The sequence below is a fragment of the Mucor velutinosus genome (assembly GCF_035048745.1).
Source record: "Mucor velutinosus strain NIH1002 chromosome Unknown tig00000165, whole genome shotgun sequence".
Classification (NCBI taxonomy): Eukaryota; Fungi; Mucoromycota; class Mucoromycetes; order Mucorales; family Mucoraceae; genus Mucor; species Mucor velutinosus.
This window is the reverse complement of record NW_027041913.1, coordinates 543,777-558,696: the sequence shown is the minus strand read 5'-3', so window position 1 is coordinate 558,696 and position 14,920 is coordinate 543,777. Positions and strand designations below refer to the sequence as shown.

Here is a 14,920-nt window from a genome sequence, read left to right as displayed (position 1 = left end):
TATCAATTTGACAAAGTGTTGTGAGATACAAAGGACTTCAAACGACACAACTTTGCATCTTTGCAGGATGTTTATTTTGGATTTTCTGTGCAGCAATGGCATTCATGTAGGTATATGCTTCAGAAGTGACTAATCCCTCACACAACTCCTTGAGGAACTTCTCCTGCACATCCTCTGTCTGCAAGCCGATCTTTGGACCGAGCACAGGCAACATGCTCTTGATACCCTCTCTCCAATCCCACAAAAACTTCTTTGCAGCGCTTGTATTGGAGGCTATTTTGCAAGTAGAATGTTAGATCCATATAGCTTCAATGGCTAACTACATGCTTAACAGCTACTCACTCATGTCAATGGATCTGTAATCTGTTTGAATCACCTTTGCATTCTCGTTTGCAGATACCAATTTCTCCAACTGAAGTGCAATACGAGGATTTTGACCTCTAGCTTTGCAAGCCATGTGAACTAGAAAAATCAATGAGCTATTGCATTCGAGACAGAAACAGTGTGAGTGTGTGTGTGCGTGTGAACTTACTTCCATTCAATGCTTTCTCGATAGCAGCATTGCCACCACCTGTCATCTACATAGAGTTCATTGAGTTACAATGCACATTGCAGTACTATCTATATATACAACCAACCTTCAAATCAAATTCCAATAGCTGGATCACGCCTCCAGGCTTTGTTACTCTCAAGATCTCCTCAATAGCAATAGGCCATTCAGATTGGCGCAAGGCCAAGATGAACAATCGCATGTGTACGAAATCAAATGTGTTATCAGGATAATTAAGCTTTTCAATGACATTGCTGTAGCTCCAGTGGAACTGACTAGGTGTAACGTTACTGTTGGTAATTTGAACCATGTCACATCCTTCGTATGTGCAATTAGGGTAATCTATAATCATGTCCTAAAGGCGTGTCAGCGTCTGCCCATGAAGAGAGCCAACTAGATGTATCACAAAATATACCATGATCCAAGACCCAGCCCCGCATCCAATATCCAGAACAGAGACGCCCTTCTCGAAATCAAGGGTCTCCTTCACACTGGTCAGAATATTTCTATAGACACCTGTTGGTTTGAAAAATCTTTAAATCTGACATGTAAACAATTACCCCTCATAGAGCTCCTTAATAGCGAAATGTTGCTATACCATTACACATGTGAATATTAATAACAAGCATGCCTTTCCCTTGATCAACTTACACCTGTCAGTCTGTGTTGCTCTTCTTCATCTTTTGGCAACCAATATGTGGATGTTTGATTAGTATGAAAATCTCTCTTTGATTGCAAAGAACTGACATGTTCTTCGGTCAAGATGTCAGTCGTGGCAGAAGTAACAGCAGCATCGACGGCAGCAGAATCTGTCATTTTTGGCTTAGGTTTTTCAGACATCTTGTGCGTTGAAGATAGTTTTGCGAAAGCTTGGCCCATTTTTTTTTTATAAACGAGTAGAGAGCTCTATTTATACCCAAAAAAAAAAAAAAAAAAAAAAAAAAAAAAAAAAAAAAAAACTCAAATCATAATGCGATTGCTCTGGTCTTATTCGAGCGGTACACAATAGAGAGACAAGGTACAACCCGATACGGTCGTACACTCATTAATGTTTAAGGTTCTTCTTTTTAAGCAATTTATTGAGTGGAAAGAGGGTATTTTCACTATATATATATATATATATATATATGTACGTATATGTATTAGTAAAGCGACATTCGTGAGTGTTGGATGGGTTATATAGAATTTTGGTAAGAGGATGTTTGTTCATTTGTATGTTACAAGCCAGTGTATAGATGTGTGTATATGTAAGAGATTATATGTATATGTGTAAGAGATCAATGGCAGAACCATTTACCCTTTGCTGGATAGTGGTATTGCAATGCAGTTTGTGTAATCATGGTTAGTCTTGATTGCTGAGATGAGAGAAGGATGCCGAAGTAGAAGATGCAGTTGATGCTCCTCCACCTCCGCCATTATGAGTTAGCTGATGTCTTTGCATTATGTGGTGGTTGACCCGGGAGATGTTCTCCTCCACAAGATACAAGATGTAGTCATCGAGAAATAAGCGCAATGTGTGGAAAGAAGCAAAGCTGGGCGCCTGCTGGTTAGCCAAGTCCTTCATGACCAAAGCGGTGTAGAAGTTCCACTTCAACAGGAATTGCTTGCACTTTGACAAATAGAGATTGGCCTCATTGAGCGAAGACTATGTATGACAACAGAAAAGAGTCAACGATAGACATGACACAAGTCGGCATTAGAGTCGTACTTACAGGCTCAGAGTTGTTGACATACTTGTCAATGAGCGTTCCTAACCAGAACATCCAATGTTCAATACTTGGCTTGTTGTTTAACAATTGATAGATTTCTGTGCGTACTAGCATCGCCCATGTGAGTCTATAGCTTCTCCAAACCCCTTCTCAAAAAGCTACTTACAAATGTGTCTGATTTGCTGTGTGTCGCAATCGCAAACCCACAATGTCTGATCCAAGATGCCGTCGACATCAAAGTTATTCCAATCATGGCACATGGCATTGACAAGATGCTGATGGTTCAATATATTGGCTGCATTCTGAGCTGCAAAATTCAGTGTGAGTTGTCTACGAAACTTTGCTGAAAAGATACGAGCGACTAGGAGATGGTAAAGATATCAGACAGTGATATATAGGTATATATATATACAGACACGTAATAAATCATTCTTACCATCGGCCTTTTTCTGTACAAGCGTGGTAGGATAATGTATCAAGGAGGATTCAACGTAATCTCTGATCTCGCGCGTATAGAGCCTCAACGCATTGACTGTTTCCTGGGAAAGGGCATGATGGATAGTGGGCAGGAATCTTGAAATGAGGGTATCGTACAGGATGCAATCCCATCGCCAGATGCTGTCCGTGATTTCAGGTACCATCTGGATCAAGTAAATGAAACGCTCTGGCATCTCTCTATAGAAAGCCAGCATGACATGTTGAATAGACTCTACTTGATTTGAGCAAACTAGGTTGAATATGTTTTTGCAATGTTGTTCATAGGCATTCGTGAAGTCTACTATAAGCCCGTTGGTGATCTGATCGTTGTATCTGTAGGGTGGCAAAAGAGGCAACGAAAAGATGGGCAGCTGATTGTAATCACCCGTGATACCGCTGGTAGTCGAGGAGGGTAGAGTAGGAGCTGTTGGAGTGGATGGAGCAGCAGATGAACTAGCGTCCGTGGAAGAGACAGTAGTTACTGTAGCAATGCTGCCTGATGTGAGACTTCTTCGGTGCGAGTTGCGTCTTTTGTTGCTGCCAGAGACTGCCGCATGCTCCTGCATCAATTCAACAATGGGAATAGGCTCTGGATCTTGGCTTGTTCTGACCCTGATACCACAGTAATGATACTTGGATTGACCTCTTGTGCCTAGTCTTCTTGTCTTCAAATCAGGAAACACATTTCGTAAGAGTTTGCCAAAAGTAGCAGAATTGACAGGTGTCAAATGATTAGCAGCGCAGCTGGATTGATAATGCTCATACATGTTCTTTCTGGGCACATTGTGGTTCTTTTCTCTAATGTAGTTTGCTTGAATCCTGATGCACCCGAAAAAAAAAAGAATTTATCAGCTGCTGCCTCTCCAAATGTGTGTATGTGATCAAATCAGACATTACCAGCTTGTCACTTGTAAACTGGCTTCTCTATCCGCAATGACATTCGGGTCAACGGATTCGGGTTCACTGCTTGCCAGGCTGACAATGTACGATGGATCCTTCTCTGCTGATGACTGCACTGGTCCATCGTCTACTATAGAAAGTTGCAAGCATTATTATCCATGCATTTCTGTCTCTGAGATGTGGAGCCTCACCTTGGATATTCTCATTTTGTTCAGTCATGTTCAAGTTGGGGCCTGTTGTTGAAGCTGAATCTACAACAGCCATTCACACACACAGAAAAAAAAAAAAATAGAAAGAATAGAGATGTAAAAAGGTAAAAAGGTGATAATGTAAAAGGCAGTGGAATAAAAGTGTAACAGCAATTAAATATTTTATTTCGGAGTGCTCTGGATTTACAAGGAAAAAAAATGCTTGCAATTAATCAACAGTTACGCGTGAATCTACATAGGGGAACAGTTGAAAGAAGGCCTACATTGAAAGCGCATAAGTCAGTCAGTCAAGTTTAGCTACAGCGGTCTACGTACCTTTAGCAAATCAGTGCCATTCTTGACATCATCGACGCCTCCAATTTCTCGAATAGAATGCATGGACAATTGAGGGTTACCAACATCTGCAGAAAAGCTGTGTTTTAGGAGCATATCACTATCATGCACGTATGTATACTAGTTACCAATGGTGCGAAGACCAAGTTTAGCACTCAACATGGGCCCAATCGTAGATCCGCAAGATGAATCATTGCGCACAACAAATTCCTATCATTCGCATGTTAACTCTTGGTATCCATCTAACTGAATGGGTCATATCTCGGTACCTGAATAGGAATCTCCTTTTGGCGGGCAATTTCCTTCAAAATCAAGCTAGTAGGGGCTGTGGTAGCATAGCGCTGATGTGCAATGATCATTGCTTAGTCTTTATGAATGCAACACAACCGTACACACCGCCACTTACCTGATTGGCATTGATCTTAATAACAGTACCTTGATGCATCTGAGGTCGATGATTCTCCTCGTACTTTTCAGTGTAGTTGGGGTGCACAGCATGAGCCATATCCGCACTGACCAGCATACTCTTATGTATCGCTTGTTCAAATGCAACCTTGGGGTTCTTTGGTGGTGATTTACTGCCAATAGACGAAGACAGGATTCTCTCCATGGTGCTAGGCAAAAGGTTAGAGTTGGCGCCGTGAGCGGATGTGCTGCCAATTTCCTCGTTGTCAAACAATGAAATGAGACGAATGTTGGTTTCATCAGAGAGATCTTCCTTGCTGGATGCAATCAATGCTTCAAGTGAGCAGTAAGACATGCCCAGATTATCCAATCGAGCTGAAAAGATGAATTCATCATAGGCGCCACCCAGTGTAGCAGGCTGTGTATCAAACAAGCACAATTCAAAATCGCAGATTTGTCGAGCTATACACAACACAGCTGTTTGAGCATCTTGCTGAATTATGCCTTACTACCATGACTTACCATCCACTTTCATCGTCTCTGCCAGCATGTGGATCAAGGCGGGATGATGGTTTTTGGTTTGATCCGGACCCCATGATTTCTCTTCTTTGACAGCATTTAATGTCCTATCAACACAGTTAGCATTCTGGATGAGTTTGTCATCGTGTTCACTTACGCTTTAGCAGCAGTAGCCAATACAGGCAACATGTGTGTTTCCTTGTTGAACTTGAATGCTTCATTTGCAGATCCATCAAGATGAATAGCTAGTGTGGGTACACGCAAAATAGGCCTACCGTGCAGCTAGTTAGATGCCACATTATGCATGAATACAGTCCTCACTTACTTTTTAATGTGAACAAGCGTATGTTTGTATGATCCGTCTTCTTGTTGTACCATCACACGGCCAGCAATGCCGAGGTCACGATCAAACCAAGTATGCCTAAACCCGTGTCAATACACTGTGCAGTTTGCCTTGATAGACACCTACCATATGCCACCGCCGTACAGCTGAATTCCAACTTCGAGATAGCCCACTTGTTCCTTCTTGGAGACAGGCTTCACTTTTAAGCAGGGAGAATCTGTGTGAGCACCTACAATAGAGAACCCGCCCTTTCCGTGCTGATAGCTATCGCCAATGACAAATGCCACAATGGATGACCCGTTGCGAGTAAAGTAGTATTTTCCCTTTCTTTTGAGATTCCATTCATCCTTCTCACTGATACGCTCAAATCCTGCTCTTTCCAAGCGATGAGAAGCTTCGTAGACAACATGAAAGGGCGATGGTGATGCGTTGACAAAATCGATGAAATCCAGTGCCTGGCTTTTATGGTCAAGATGGTGATGCTTGTTGGTGGTATTAGTTGAATACTCCATGGATGTGTGCTTTTCGGGTGAAGCAACAAAAGACGTAGCAATGAGTGTGTTGGAGGACGTTGTTGACATACCAGTGGATCTTCGTTTCAAGGACTGGCTGATTGTTTTAAACAGATTTCCACAACCTACCATAGTAATGAAAAGGAAGACGAGAAGAAAAGATAAAGAAAGGGGTGTGAAACAAAATGACACTATTTGTATTCCCCAATGTGATGTGCATTTAATTGCCAGCACAGCTGATTTGAACGCAAGGCATTATCGAGTGCACCACTGAGAGAGAGAGAGAGAGGGCTGGAGACTGATTAAGCTCAGGCATTGGTTCCTGATGTCTGTCATTTGGATACAAACGCCAGCAGTGAAGCATGGCCCTCAATTTCAGAATAGTCCCCCCTGGAGTGGAGCTCTTTTTCTGATAGTCTCATGTATGATGCGATACTGGGGATCGAGAGTGGCCACGTTGAAACTGCCTGATTAACGCTCGTCATGTGTGTTCAAGCAAATAGAATGCGTTTCATGTCGACTCGCTAAGCATGCGCAACTGGGACAATCTGTTTGATGACAGTGCACTTTTGTAGAGATTTTTTTTTTTTTGCCAATTGTGATTTCTTTTTGCGTTTAGAATCCGATAAAAAAAAAGCCTTCTGCGCCTCTTTCCAGGCTATGCAACCTTTTTCTCTTGCAATTATATAAGCCTGTATGTCAAATCATTTGGATAAGCCTGTACACAAAGTGTTGGAAGGCTATGATCTTTTAGAGGTAAGCTCTATATCCAGCCCGTTGATCTAAAATGCCCACATTGTTTCTTAGGTCAATGCCATTCAAAATCGAAACACATTAAACATGTCAGCTGGCATGCTCTGGGTAAGCAAACACTCGCAGGATTCTGAAATACCATGGTCCAGCTAAGCACAACGTAGCGTATGAATCTATGTGCCGTCAGTGATGAGATACCATGTACATTTTTCGTTGGTAGGTTGCATTATTAACCCATATACATCCATAGTCCACTGATTCGAAATGACATAGCCATGAACTACAGAATCCACGTCTATACACTCGACACAATCAATTCGCCCTTCAAGGACCCTGTCAAGACATTGACCAGCGACAGTGCAGCAAGAACAGGCGGTGGAACAGAATCGGTAAAAAAAAAAAAAAAAAAAAAAAAAAAAAAAAAAAAAAAGTGGGCAGACAAGCTACATTAGCAAACCCTTCTAACCTGATTATACTAGCCATTTATCATCAATGCAATCAAAGTCGGAAGGATGCTGGAAAAGGAGGTTCTTGTCTCCGTTTCCGAAATGGGAGAGATATGTATATGGAAAACCGAGAATTTGGATGAACCACCACTTATACTCAAGTACATGCTGAACTTTGCGAACGGACTGTAGACAGACACTAACAGAGGCAAATAGTAATAATGGCATTGCAACTTGGGGGATCGCTATTCATGGAGATCAGGGACTACTGGCTGTATCTGCCAACAACTTCAAGATTGCTGTATTCAACATTGCTGAGATGACAGCCAGATTCGGCAAGAGATTCAGCAAAGAACCCAACTACCTGGGCACAACTGAAAAAATCGAGCTAGAGGGCCATGAACACAACATTCCCAACATTGATTTCAATGAGACAGGAAGATACATTGTCAGCGTATCTGTGGACACTACATGCAGAATCTGGGACCTCTCGACCCGACGCATGGTCACTCATAAGCGATCTTCAAGCCGACAGCTCCCTCACGATGCTTGGTGTTGGTCAGCCAAATTCATCAAGCCAGGAAGCTTCAAGCATGTGGTCTGCAACGACGAAGAAATCAGCAAACTATACCAGCAGCGAGTATATCAGGGCAGATCCACTTGCTTGGCCAGTTTAGGCTTGTGTCATTCAGCTACCAATCCAGCGTTTCCTATCAACGTATCCAGAGTGTTTGATTTGGAGGAAGAAGACGTTGACTTTGAGATTTACGAAGGAGAAGGTGAAGGTGAAATAGACGATGATACGTGGGACAATCGTTTGGTGGAAGAGGAGGACAATTACATGGAAGAAGTATATGAAAGACAGCGCATGCAAGATGAGCTCGAGTATAACTTGGGAGACCAAGATCAGGACCCAGACGAAACATCAGAGATAATACACCCTGCATCCCAGCAAGGCAATAATGACAACGGGGATGAATATGGGACGGATGAGGATGGCGAGGACTATCATGATGACGACGGTGGAGGTGAACCAGCACAGTGGATGCTCTCATTGATATCTGCCGCAGTAGAACGCCCAAGAACCCAAGCAGAATGGGCAGCTACCATCAGAAGCTCATCAGATGCCAATGCTGATGGATGGGGCGATCCATTGCCTGCTGTTGCTGGACAAGACAGCGCTTCTATTACAGATGAAAATAACGGTTGGGAAACTACAACAGACTCTAATGGGACAACACAGATGGAAGAAGATCTTGAACCTGAAGCAACACCCAGTGGTACCAGCAGTCCCTCTTACTGTATACCGAATATCATTAGAACCACAAGCAGCAGCAGTATCCCGCAACTTACACAAACAGCAACAACAACAGAGACGCCCATGCCGCCGCCCAAGGATAAACATTTGGGAGAGTACGTCATGATTACCACTGGCAAAGATGTGATGCTTGCAAGCACTACCTTACCACGCATGAACAAAATACGAGCAGAGCACGATCTAATCAACAAGGTAGATATCAGATCAGATCAACTTCTCAGCGTCTTGGATCGTATCAATATGGTGGAGTGGCTGCCAGAATTGGAGTTATTTGTTGTTGCTAGTCAAAAGGGTACTGTGGCATTGATGAGGTTACTGCAAGTGGAGTTTGAGAATGGTCATCAAGCATGTTTGTTCAATAATGAACACTATCTACCGGTCAATGTGCTTCAATCCACACCACTTTACGGTAAGTTTCTACAAGCAATTGAAACACATCCAGACATTGATAAGGCTTATTTTTTAGGTTTGACGGTGAAAAAAGTGGAGTCAGAGAGATACGCTCCTGTATCCTACCAGATATTCCTATTTTACTACAGTGGAAACGTGCTGGCTTACACAGTCTCTCGTAAAGATGACACTTCCGTAGTGAATAGTTTATTCTTTTAATAAAAACATTGAAACTGTAATCTTGTCATTTCTATGCTGTAGAATATAAAGGCTATTGATACCTATCTATCACAACATGTAGTCTATTCAGACTATACATTTTTTCCTTGGCGTAACTTAACTGCTACATTGCTCCATGCCAAAATCCCTCTCGTCATAATGAATACAAATGCCAGTAGCAGACACCTTGATGGAGCACTGGATGCGTATGGTGAATTTTAATGAGCCCAGTGATATATGATTACTTTTTTAGTCGCTCATAATATACTGTTGGTATTCTTCTGTTAGTATTAGCAGATGCTTGCCTTCTCATTTTATCAGAGCCAATGTTCAGTCCACTGTAAAATATTATGTATATTCGAGCTGAATGCAGTGGTTAGAACAATACATGTTTAATTTCAAGTTGAGATTACTTTGATTGCAGGATTCAAATGTTTGTTATCAGATGCTAGTTACTATTAGAAGTGAAAATTTATACCAATTAGGCGTCCGTTTCCTGTTCTACTCATCAAACCAAGTCGATGCTGTGTATTCACTTCAATTTCGTAAAAATGCAGTTTAAATTCGTAAAAAAAATTGAGAAAGAATGGTTGATATTGAAACGCAAGACAGACAAATACAGAGAAGATTGATTTAATATAAAAGAGGAGATAAATTTAATAACCTTTAAACAATGGCAAAGTAATGATTAGGTACTTGAATACCTCGCTACACGCCCTTTGAAGAAACGTGGGATCGATCCAATGGACCCGTAATCTTAGGAGTGCTCAGCTACTTGAGGACAAACAAACTATAAATTTACAGGCCCTCAGAAAGAGACGTCAGGAAAACAATCATACACAAATAACAAGGACATAGTGATAACATAGAAGCCCTTTGAGTTATATGGCAGCCTGCCTTTAACGCATGTTTGGCGAGGCATTTCTTACAGAAATGATCTAGTAGTAGTACTTTGTGTACTACTCTACCTATCAGCATACATATAACTCTCCCCACATAATAAAATTAGAAGACGTCTCTTACATGAAACTGTTTACTCGATGCTAGATCAAGATGACTGCACCTTATTTTACTATTATTGAATAAGGAAGAACTTAAATTGTAACTATTTGAAAACCCTTTTATTACAGAATGAATGACAGATCAGTAATAGGAATTCAACGAGTTGTAACCCTTCGCTGCTTTAACCTCTTAGCCAATCAGATTGCTTGAAAACTCCGCTGACCTAAAAAAAATTTGCGAGGGTTTCCCCCTGTTTTGATGTGAGGCAAAATTTTAAGCGCCGATATAATAACAATATAGCCGCTGCTATCATCAAATTTCCCTCAGGTGCTAGAGCATGCCTTACTTACACCACCTAGCTTTAGATTCTGGCGTTGAGACCCTCAATCATCACTAAAGTAAGTAGTGATAACCAAGTGGAGGCGGCCTATCTACCTCCTAGCCTCGGATAAAGTCTTGTTGAGCTTCAGGGATAGGCACATCCACACAACGTAAAAAAGGTATGCTTCAAAGAAACATAGTAATAATAAAGGAAAGAAGAAAAGAACATACTACTATAGGAGTCTAGTAGTACGTAGGCAAAAAAGGGATACTCACACAAAGTGAGTCAAAGAAAAGTATAACAAATACAACATCAGAGATGTTCAGAACAGCTCGTTGTTGTCGCAACAAAAATACATACATGAGCAACATGCATAGGAATAATAGTCGCATGTAAAGCAACACAAACACGCACAACTGCAAAAGCAACAGTGGTATTATAACTTTGCAATAGAACATAATGACTACTAATGTTGTTTTATATGAAGCCGCAGAGGCAACACAATCAACAAAAGAAAAAGAAAAACGCGACAAAACAAACATGATAAAATGCATTATCACGAGAAAGGAAGCAGTAATACAAACGTTCAAAGAGGTTTTATATCATTACGACCAGAAGAAAAAAAAAGTTACTTACCACTTACCACAGCCACGGAGAGACCAGAAGAGTATAGGGAATCGCCAGAGATAGACCAGAGAACAAGCATGCAACAAAGACGGTAGACCAGGAAAGACCATATTAGCAGCAGCAACACCAGCAGCAACGCCAGCAATAAAAACATCATTAATAACACCAGCAGCAATATCATCAGTAGCCCCAGTAGCAACACCAGTAGCAACAACACCACCAACTCAGAAAAACCAAAGAACGAGCGACACCAGAGACTAGACAAAGATTAAAGAAGCAACCGCTAGAGATAAAGACCAAAGAAGCAGACAGCAGAGATAGCAGAGAAGTAATGGCAGCAGCACCCACGACACAGGCAAAAAAAAATTATCGAAACCTAATAAACAAATTCGATTAGTGCTGATTCTACGTCTTCCAGTGCTCGTTTATCGAATAATACCTACTATATTCCACGTTAAAGAAGCAGTATTAAGCTCTTTTAGCAATACAAGGCAGTGTTATCAGAAGTTGGAGTGTTATTATCATTCGAACGGTTTCTAAAACCAACATGGTTTGATACTAAACGCGTTTTGCAAAAGGAAAAAAAAACGGGGATATGGAAAAATGAGAGGGCGCCCTATCCGACGTCACGGCTAGTAAATTTGGCCTCAGTCTTCTGCCACAGCAGCTGTATTTACGGCACTCAAATTTGGATTTGTGCAGTTGTCATTTTTGTGTTCAAATTTGACTTGATCTGACATCCTTTAAACGTTTTTGCTAAATTTGACTATGAAATTGGCATTGTTATACTTTACTTTCTAATGCATCTATAAAGTGTCAATGAAGGCGCATCGAATGATGCTGGCTCCATTCAGCTTCCACACCAACAATAATGAGCAATTTACAAAAATATGAAAACAGGTTTTCTGTGGATATGTCAGAATTTAGCACATACAAGCCTCATAGAAAGAGTTTCCAGCGATGTATTCCATCTTTACGATCAATTTGATCTGATATGTATCATAAGAAAAGTCTTTATTTTTGAGGTGAAAAACGCGATCGTTTGATTTTCAAGAATTTTCCCTCGCTAATACTCATGAAAAAATGATGATTTTGATGAATTTGCAATGATCCAAAAAAAATTGAGATAAAGCATCAGTAAGTAAGGCATATCAAAGGAGAGCCGTTTGGTACTATTCCAGACGCTCAAAACGTTTTGTGGCATGAGTTATTCGTGCTTGAAAATGGCTAGATTTGAACAGAATTCGACCTAAAACGAAGATGTAATGAGTTGCATTGCCAGAAGAGTAAGTCAATTACACTTCTGTCTGATGATTCAGATGTTCTGCATTGTACAGAATTCAACTTTCAAGTAATAGTCACTTTTATTCGAGTTCCATGGCTCAGATCTTGCTTATTTTTAAAGGTTTTTATTACTTGCTCCGCGTAGACAATAGTAGCAGGACTATAATCCAGCGGCGGGCGCAATTTTCTGTGATAATACTATATACGTTTAGATAAAGTATGAGAACGGTTTAAAAGAGGGACTATTATAGGCTGGCATGAATGAGAGCTTCGTCGATCATCTTTTGAATAATAATGTCGAGTCGGATACTATTCAGCAGAGCAGCGGGAGCGAAGGAAGTTTGATCGAAGATAAGACGATAGTGAGCCTTCCAAAAGTTAGACATTGCAATGATGACTGTATGGTGGGAGGAAGCACGAGGCCGCTGACTATATCGAATATTGTAAAAGTCGAGAGTGAGGAGGGAATGGCGGATATCATCAATAGTTACCGTGGGCCAGAGGAACTCAGAGATAATACCCTGCCAGACCGCTGCCTTGGGTGGGCATTCAAAAAGGAAGTGGTCAGTGGCATCTTCAACTGAGGAACAGACAAAGCACAAGGGGGGACAAGTAAACAGCGGGGAACCTCAGATTCAATAGGGACTGGTGGGGAATGCAATTTTTGATGAATTGATATACGACATTTCTTTGGATCATGGTCAGGGGCAAAGACCAGAAAAACGACCATTGGGGAGATGCTATGGCAACCAATCGTTGAGGAACGACGGAAACAGAGGAGCATGCCTGCCGAAACGATTTGGATCTACAGCCAGTGGAAGTCACTGCAAGGTTGTTGTCAGTTGTGAGGTGATCAACAAATGGTTGCAATGAAGGACTGGATGATGGAGAGACAGCGGAAGAAGGGACACACAGAGGGAGAAAGGAGGGTTGCAACTTGAATGTGCCTTTTGCAATGCCTTGAATCAGTTGTCGAGGTGCGCGCTGCCATACGGCAAGTGTGGGGACGTAGGAACGTTTCCAATGGAGAAATTGCTCAGTTGTATGCACAGCAAAGACGTCGGCGACAATCATTGAGTGTGTTAAGCACAAAGAATAAAAGGATTATTATTTGTAGCTTATAAAAAATGTTCGATATTATAAAAACAAGAAAAGACTTATTTGAATAAGATCAGACACAAAAAAACTAAAGATTTATTGATGAAGACAAGAGTTATTCTATTTATACTAAGTTCTGAATGCCAAAGTAGCAATTTATCTTGTACAACGCTTATCACATCTGGTGAACCTCAGTATTTAGATAGCTGAGATGCACTTCACTTATCATAGCTTGTCCATGTTGTTGCACAACACAGACATATCTACCCATCAAGAATACCTTAATCTTTATAGACAGTTGTAGCCCTTCTGGCACAACAGAGTGGATTTTGCGAGGCATTTTGACACCAAGCAGTGAGTCGGAATATATGACGATGGATAGAGGTAGCATGAGAGCAGTGGGCAAGTTGATCAGGACGTCTTCAAAGTTCCTGGGTAACATATCGATGGATTTATACATCATGTCAATGGTGTTCGCCCGTCGTATTGTTGAGAGCCGTCGTCGTGCAACTAGAAAGAGCAGCGGTAGTTGATGATGAGAGGAACAGTTGTGATTGTTGATATGATATATGAATATGGCCGGTAGTGGATTATTAGTGGAAGACGAGGAATCCAGTTATAGTAAGGGAGATACCCAACAAAAGTACAATGCAGCATACTGGAGATTGACGTCGAGTATGCCGAGACCACCTTGGGAGCGGAGGAAAATCCATATTCGCCAGGGAATGATAGGAAAAATGTCTTGTTTAAGAAATTGGATGGCAACAGAAGTGATTTGTTGAAGGTTCTTTTGTGTCAGCGGCATGGTGCGAAGGATGTACCAGCGTTTGGACAGCAGTAGGGTATTGACAATTGTGGCTTTCCCAAGAATTGATACGGATCTACAGGAATGGGGTTATAGAATGTTCCTGAGCTTAACAATAAGGGCAGCCATGAAGTTGTTGATGAATTCGTAATAATAAGTCGATGATAATAATCAGTTGTCAACTGTATCTAAAACGAAAGCAAAGAGCTTCTTTATTACAGGGCATCTAGCTTGCTTAAATATGGTAGATCCCTGGTCAATGACTACTACGTTGAGATGGTATATAAATAGCAGGCCACTGGGGCCTTATGGATTGTTGGTATAGCTTGTTGAGAGGCCACCTAAGTCGGTATGTTTCATGTAGTGTAGGTGGATCTCGATATTTTGACATTGGGGAGATTGAATGTATTGTAGTTCCTGAGGCACCTGTGCACACACAATTGACTGGACTTGTAAACATAGATGTGATGTGATACGATAAACATCATCTATGCTGCTACACTGTAAAAGGTGGCTTGAGGAGAAAGTGAATGTAGCCTAAGATGCATGCTTGTATGCAACATTACCCCCACCCAGCTTTCGACCAGCCACAAACTAGGATATCATACGAGCCGAATGCAATAATCGAGGATACAACACAGAACGAAGAGACAGAACCAAGAAACAAGAAGGCGATACAAACAGGTAGACAGGCAAAGC

General features: G+C 41.4%; 5 protein-coding genes across 5 annotated transcripts; 1 reads left to right on the top strand and 4 right to left on the bottom strand.

Annotated features, from left to right (window-relative positions):
* Positions 1-37: 37 nt before the first annotated feature.
* ATC70_003113 (Obg-like ATPase 1) lies at positions 38-1,390 on the bottom strand (the record flags this gene model as incomplete). Its single annotated transcript, XM_064822479.1, has 7 exons — positions 38-273; positions 343-462; positions 533-578; positions 639-905; positions 966-1,056; positions 1,111-1,142; positions 1,202-1,390. 7 exons carry the CDS (start codon positions 1,388-1,390, stop codon positions 38-40), a joined length of 981 nt encoding a protein of 326 aa, XP_064679079.1.
* Positions 1,391-1,892: 502 nt separating this feature from the next.
* On the bottom strand, positions 1,893-3,855 carry ATC70_003112 (uncharacterized protein; the record flags this gene model as incomplete). Its single annotated transcript, XM_064822478.1, has 6 exons — positions 1,893-2,195; positions 2,263-2,366; positions 2,426-2,620; positions 2,696-3,555; positions 3,634-3,766; positions 3,828-3,855. 6 exons carry the CDS (start codon positions 3,853-3,855, stop codon positions 1,893-1,895), a joined length of 1,623 nt encoding a protein of 540 aa, XP_064679078.1.
* A 198-nt stretch (positions 3,856-4,053) lies between these two features.
* Positions 4,054-6,089, bottom strand: ATC70_003111 (uncharacterized protein; the record flags this gene model as incomplete). Its single annotated transcript, XM_064822477.1, has 9 exons — positions 4,054-4,104; positions 4,161-4,246; positions 4,307-4,388; positions 4,448-4,519; positions 4,585-5,045; positions 5,106-5,209; positions 5,260-5,373; positions 5,428-5,523; positions 5,572-6,089. The coding sequence occupies 9 exons, from the start codon at positions 6,087-6,089 to the stop codon at positions 4,054-4,056; spliced, it is 1,584 nt and encodes a 527-aa protein (XP_064679077.1).
* A 564-nt stretch (positions 6,090-6,653) lies between these two features.
* ATC70_003110 (uncharacterized protein) lies at positions 6,654-9,083 on the top strand (the record flags this gene model as incomplete). The annotated part of the gene is made up of 7 exons (XM_064822476.1): positions 6,654-6,713; positions 6,765-6,818; positions 6,875-6,926; positions 6,984-7,099; positions 7,190-7,317; positions 7,373-8,883; positions 8,941-9,083. The coding sequence occupies 7 exons, from the start codon at positions 6,654-6,656 to the stop codon at positions 9,081-9,083; spliced, it is 2,064 nt and encodes a 687-aa protein (XP_064679076.1).
* Positions 9,084-12,563: 3,480 nt separating this feature from the next.
* On the bottom strand, positions 12,564-13,392 carry ATC70_003109 (uncharacterized protein; the record flags this gene model as incomplete). Its single annotated transcript, XM_064822475.1, has 2 exons — positions 12,564-12,898; positions 13,128-13,392. The coding sequence occupies 2 exons, from the start codon at positions 13,390-13,392 to the stop codon at positions 12,564-12,566; spliced, it is 600 nt and encodes a 199-aa protein (XP_064679075.1).
* Between the last annotated feature and the right edge of the window lie 1,528 nt (positions 13,393-14,920).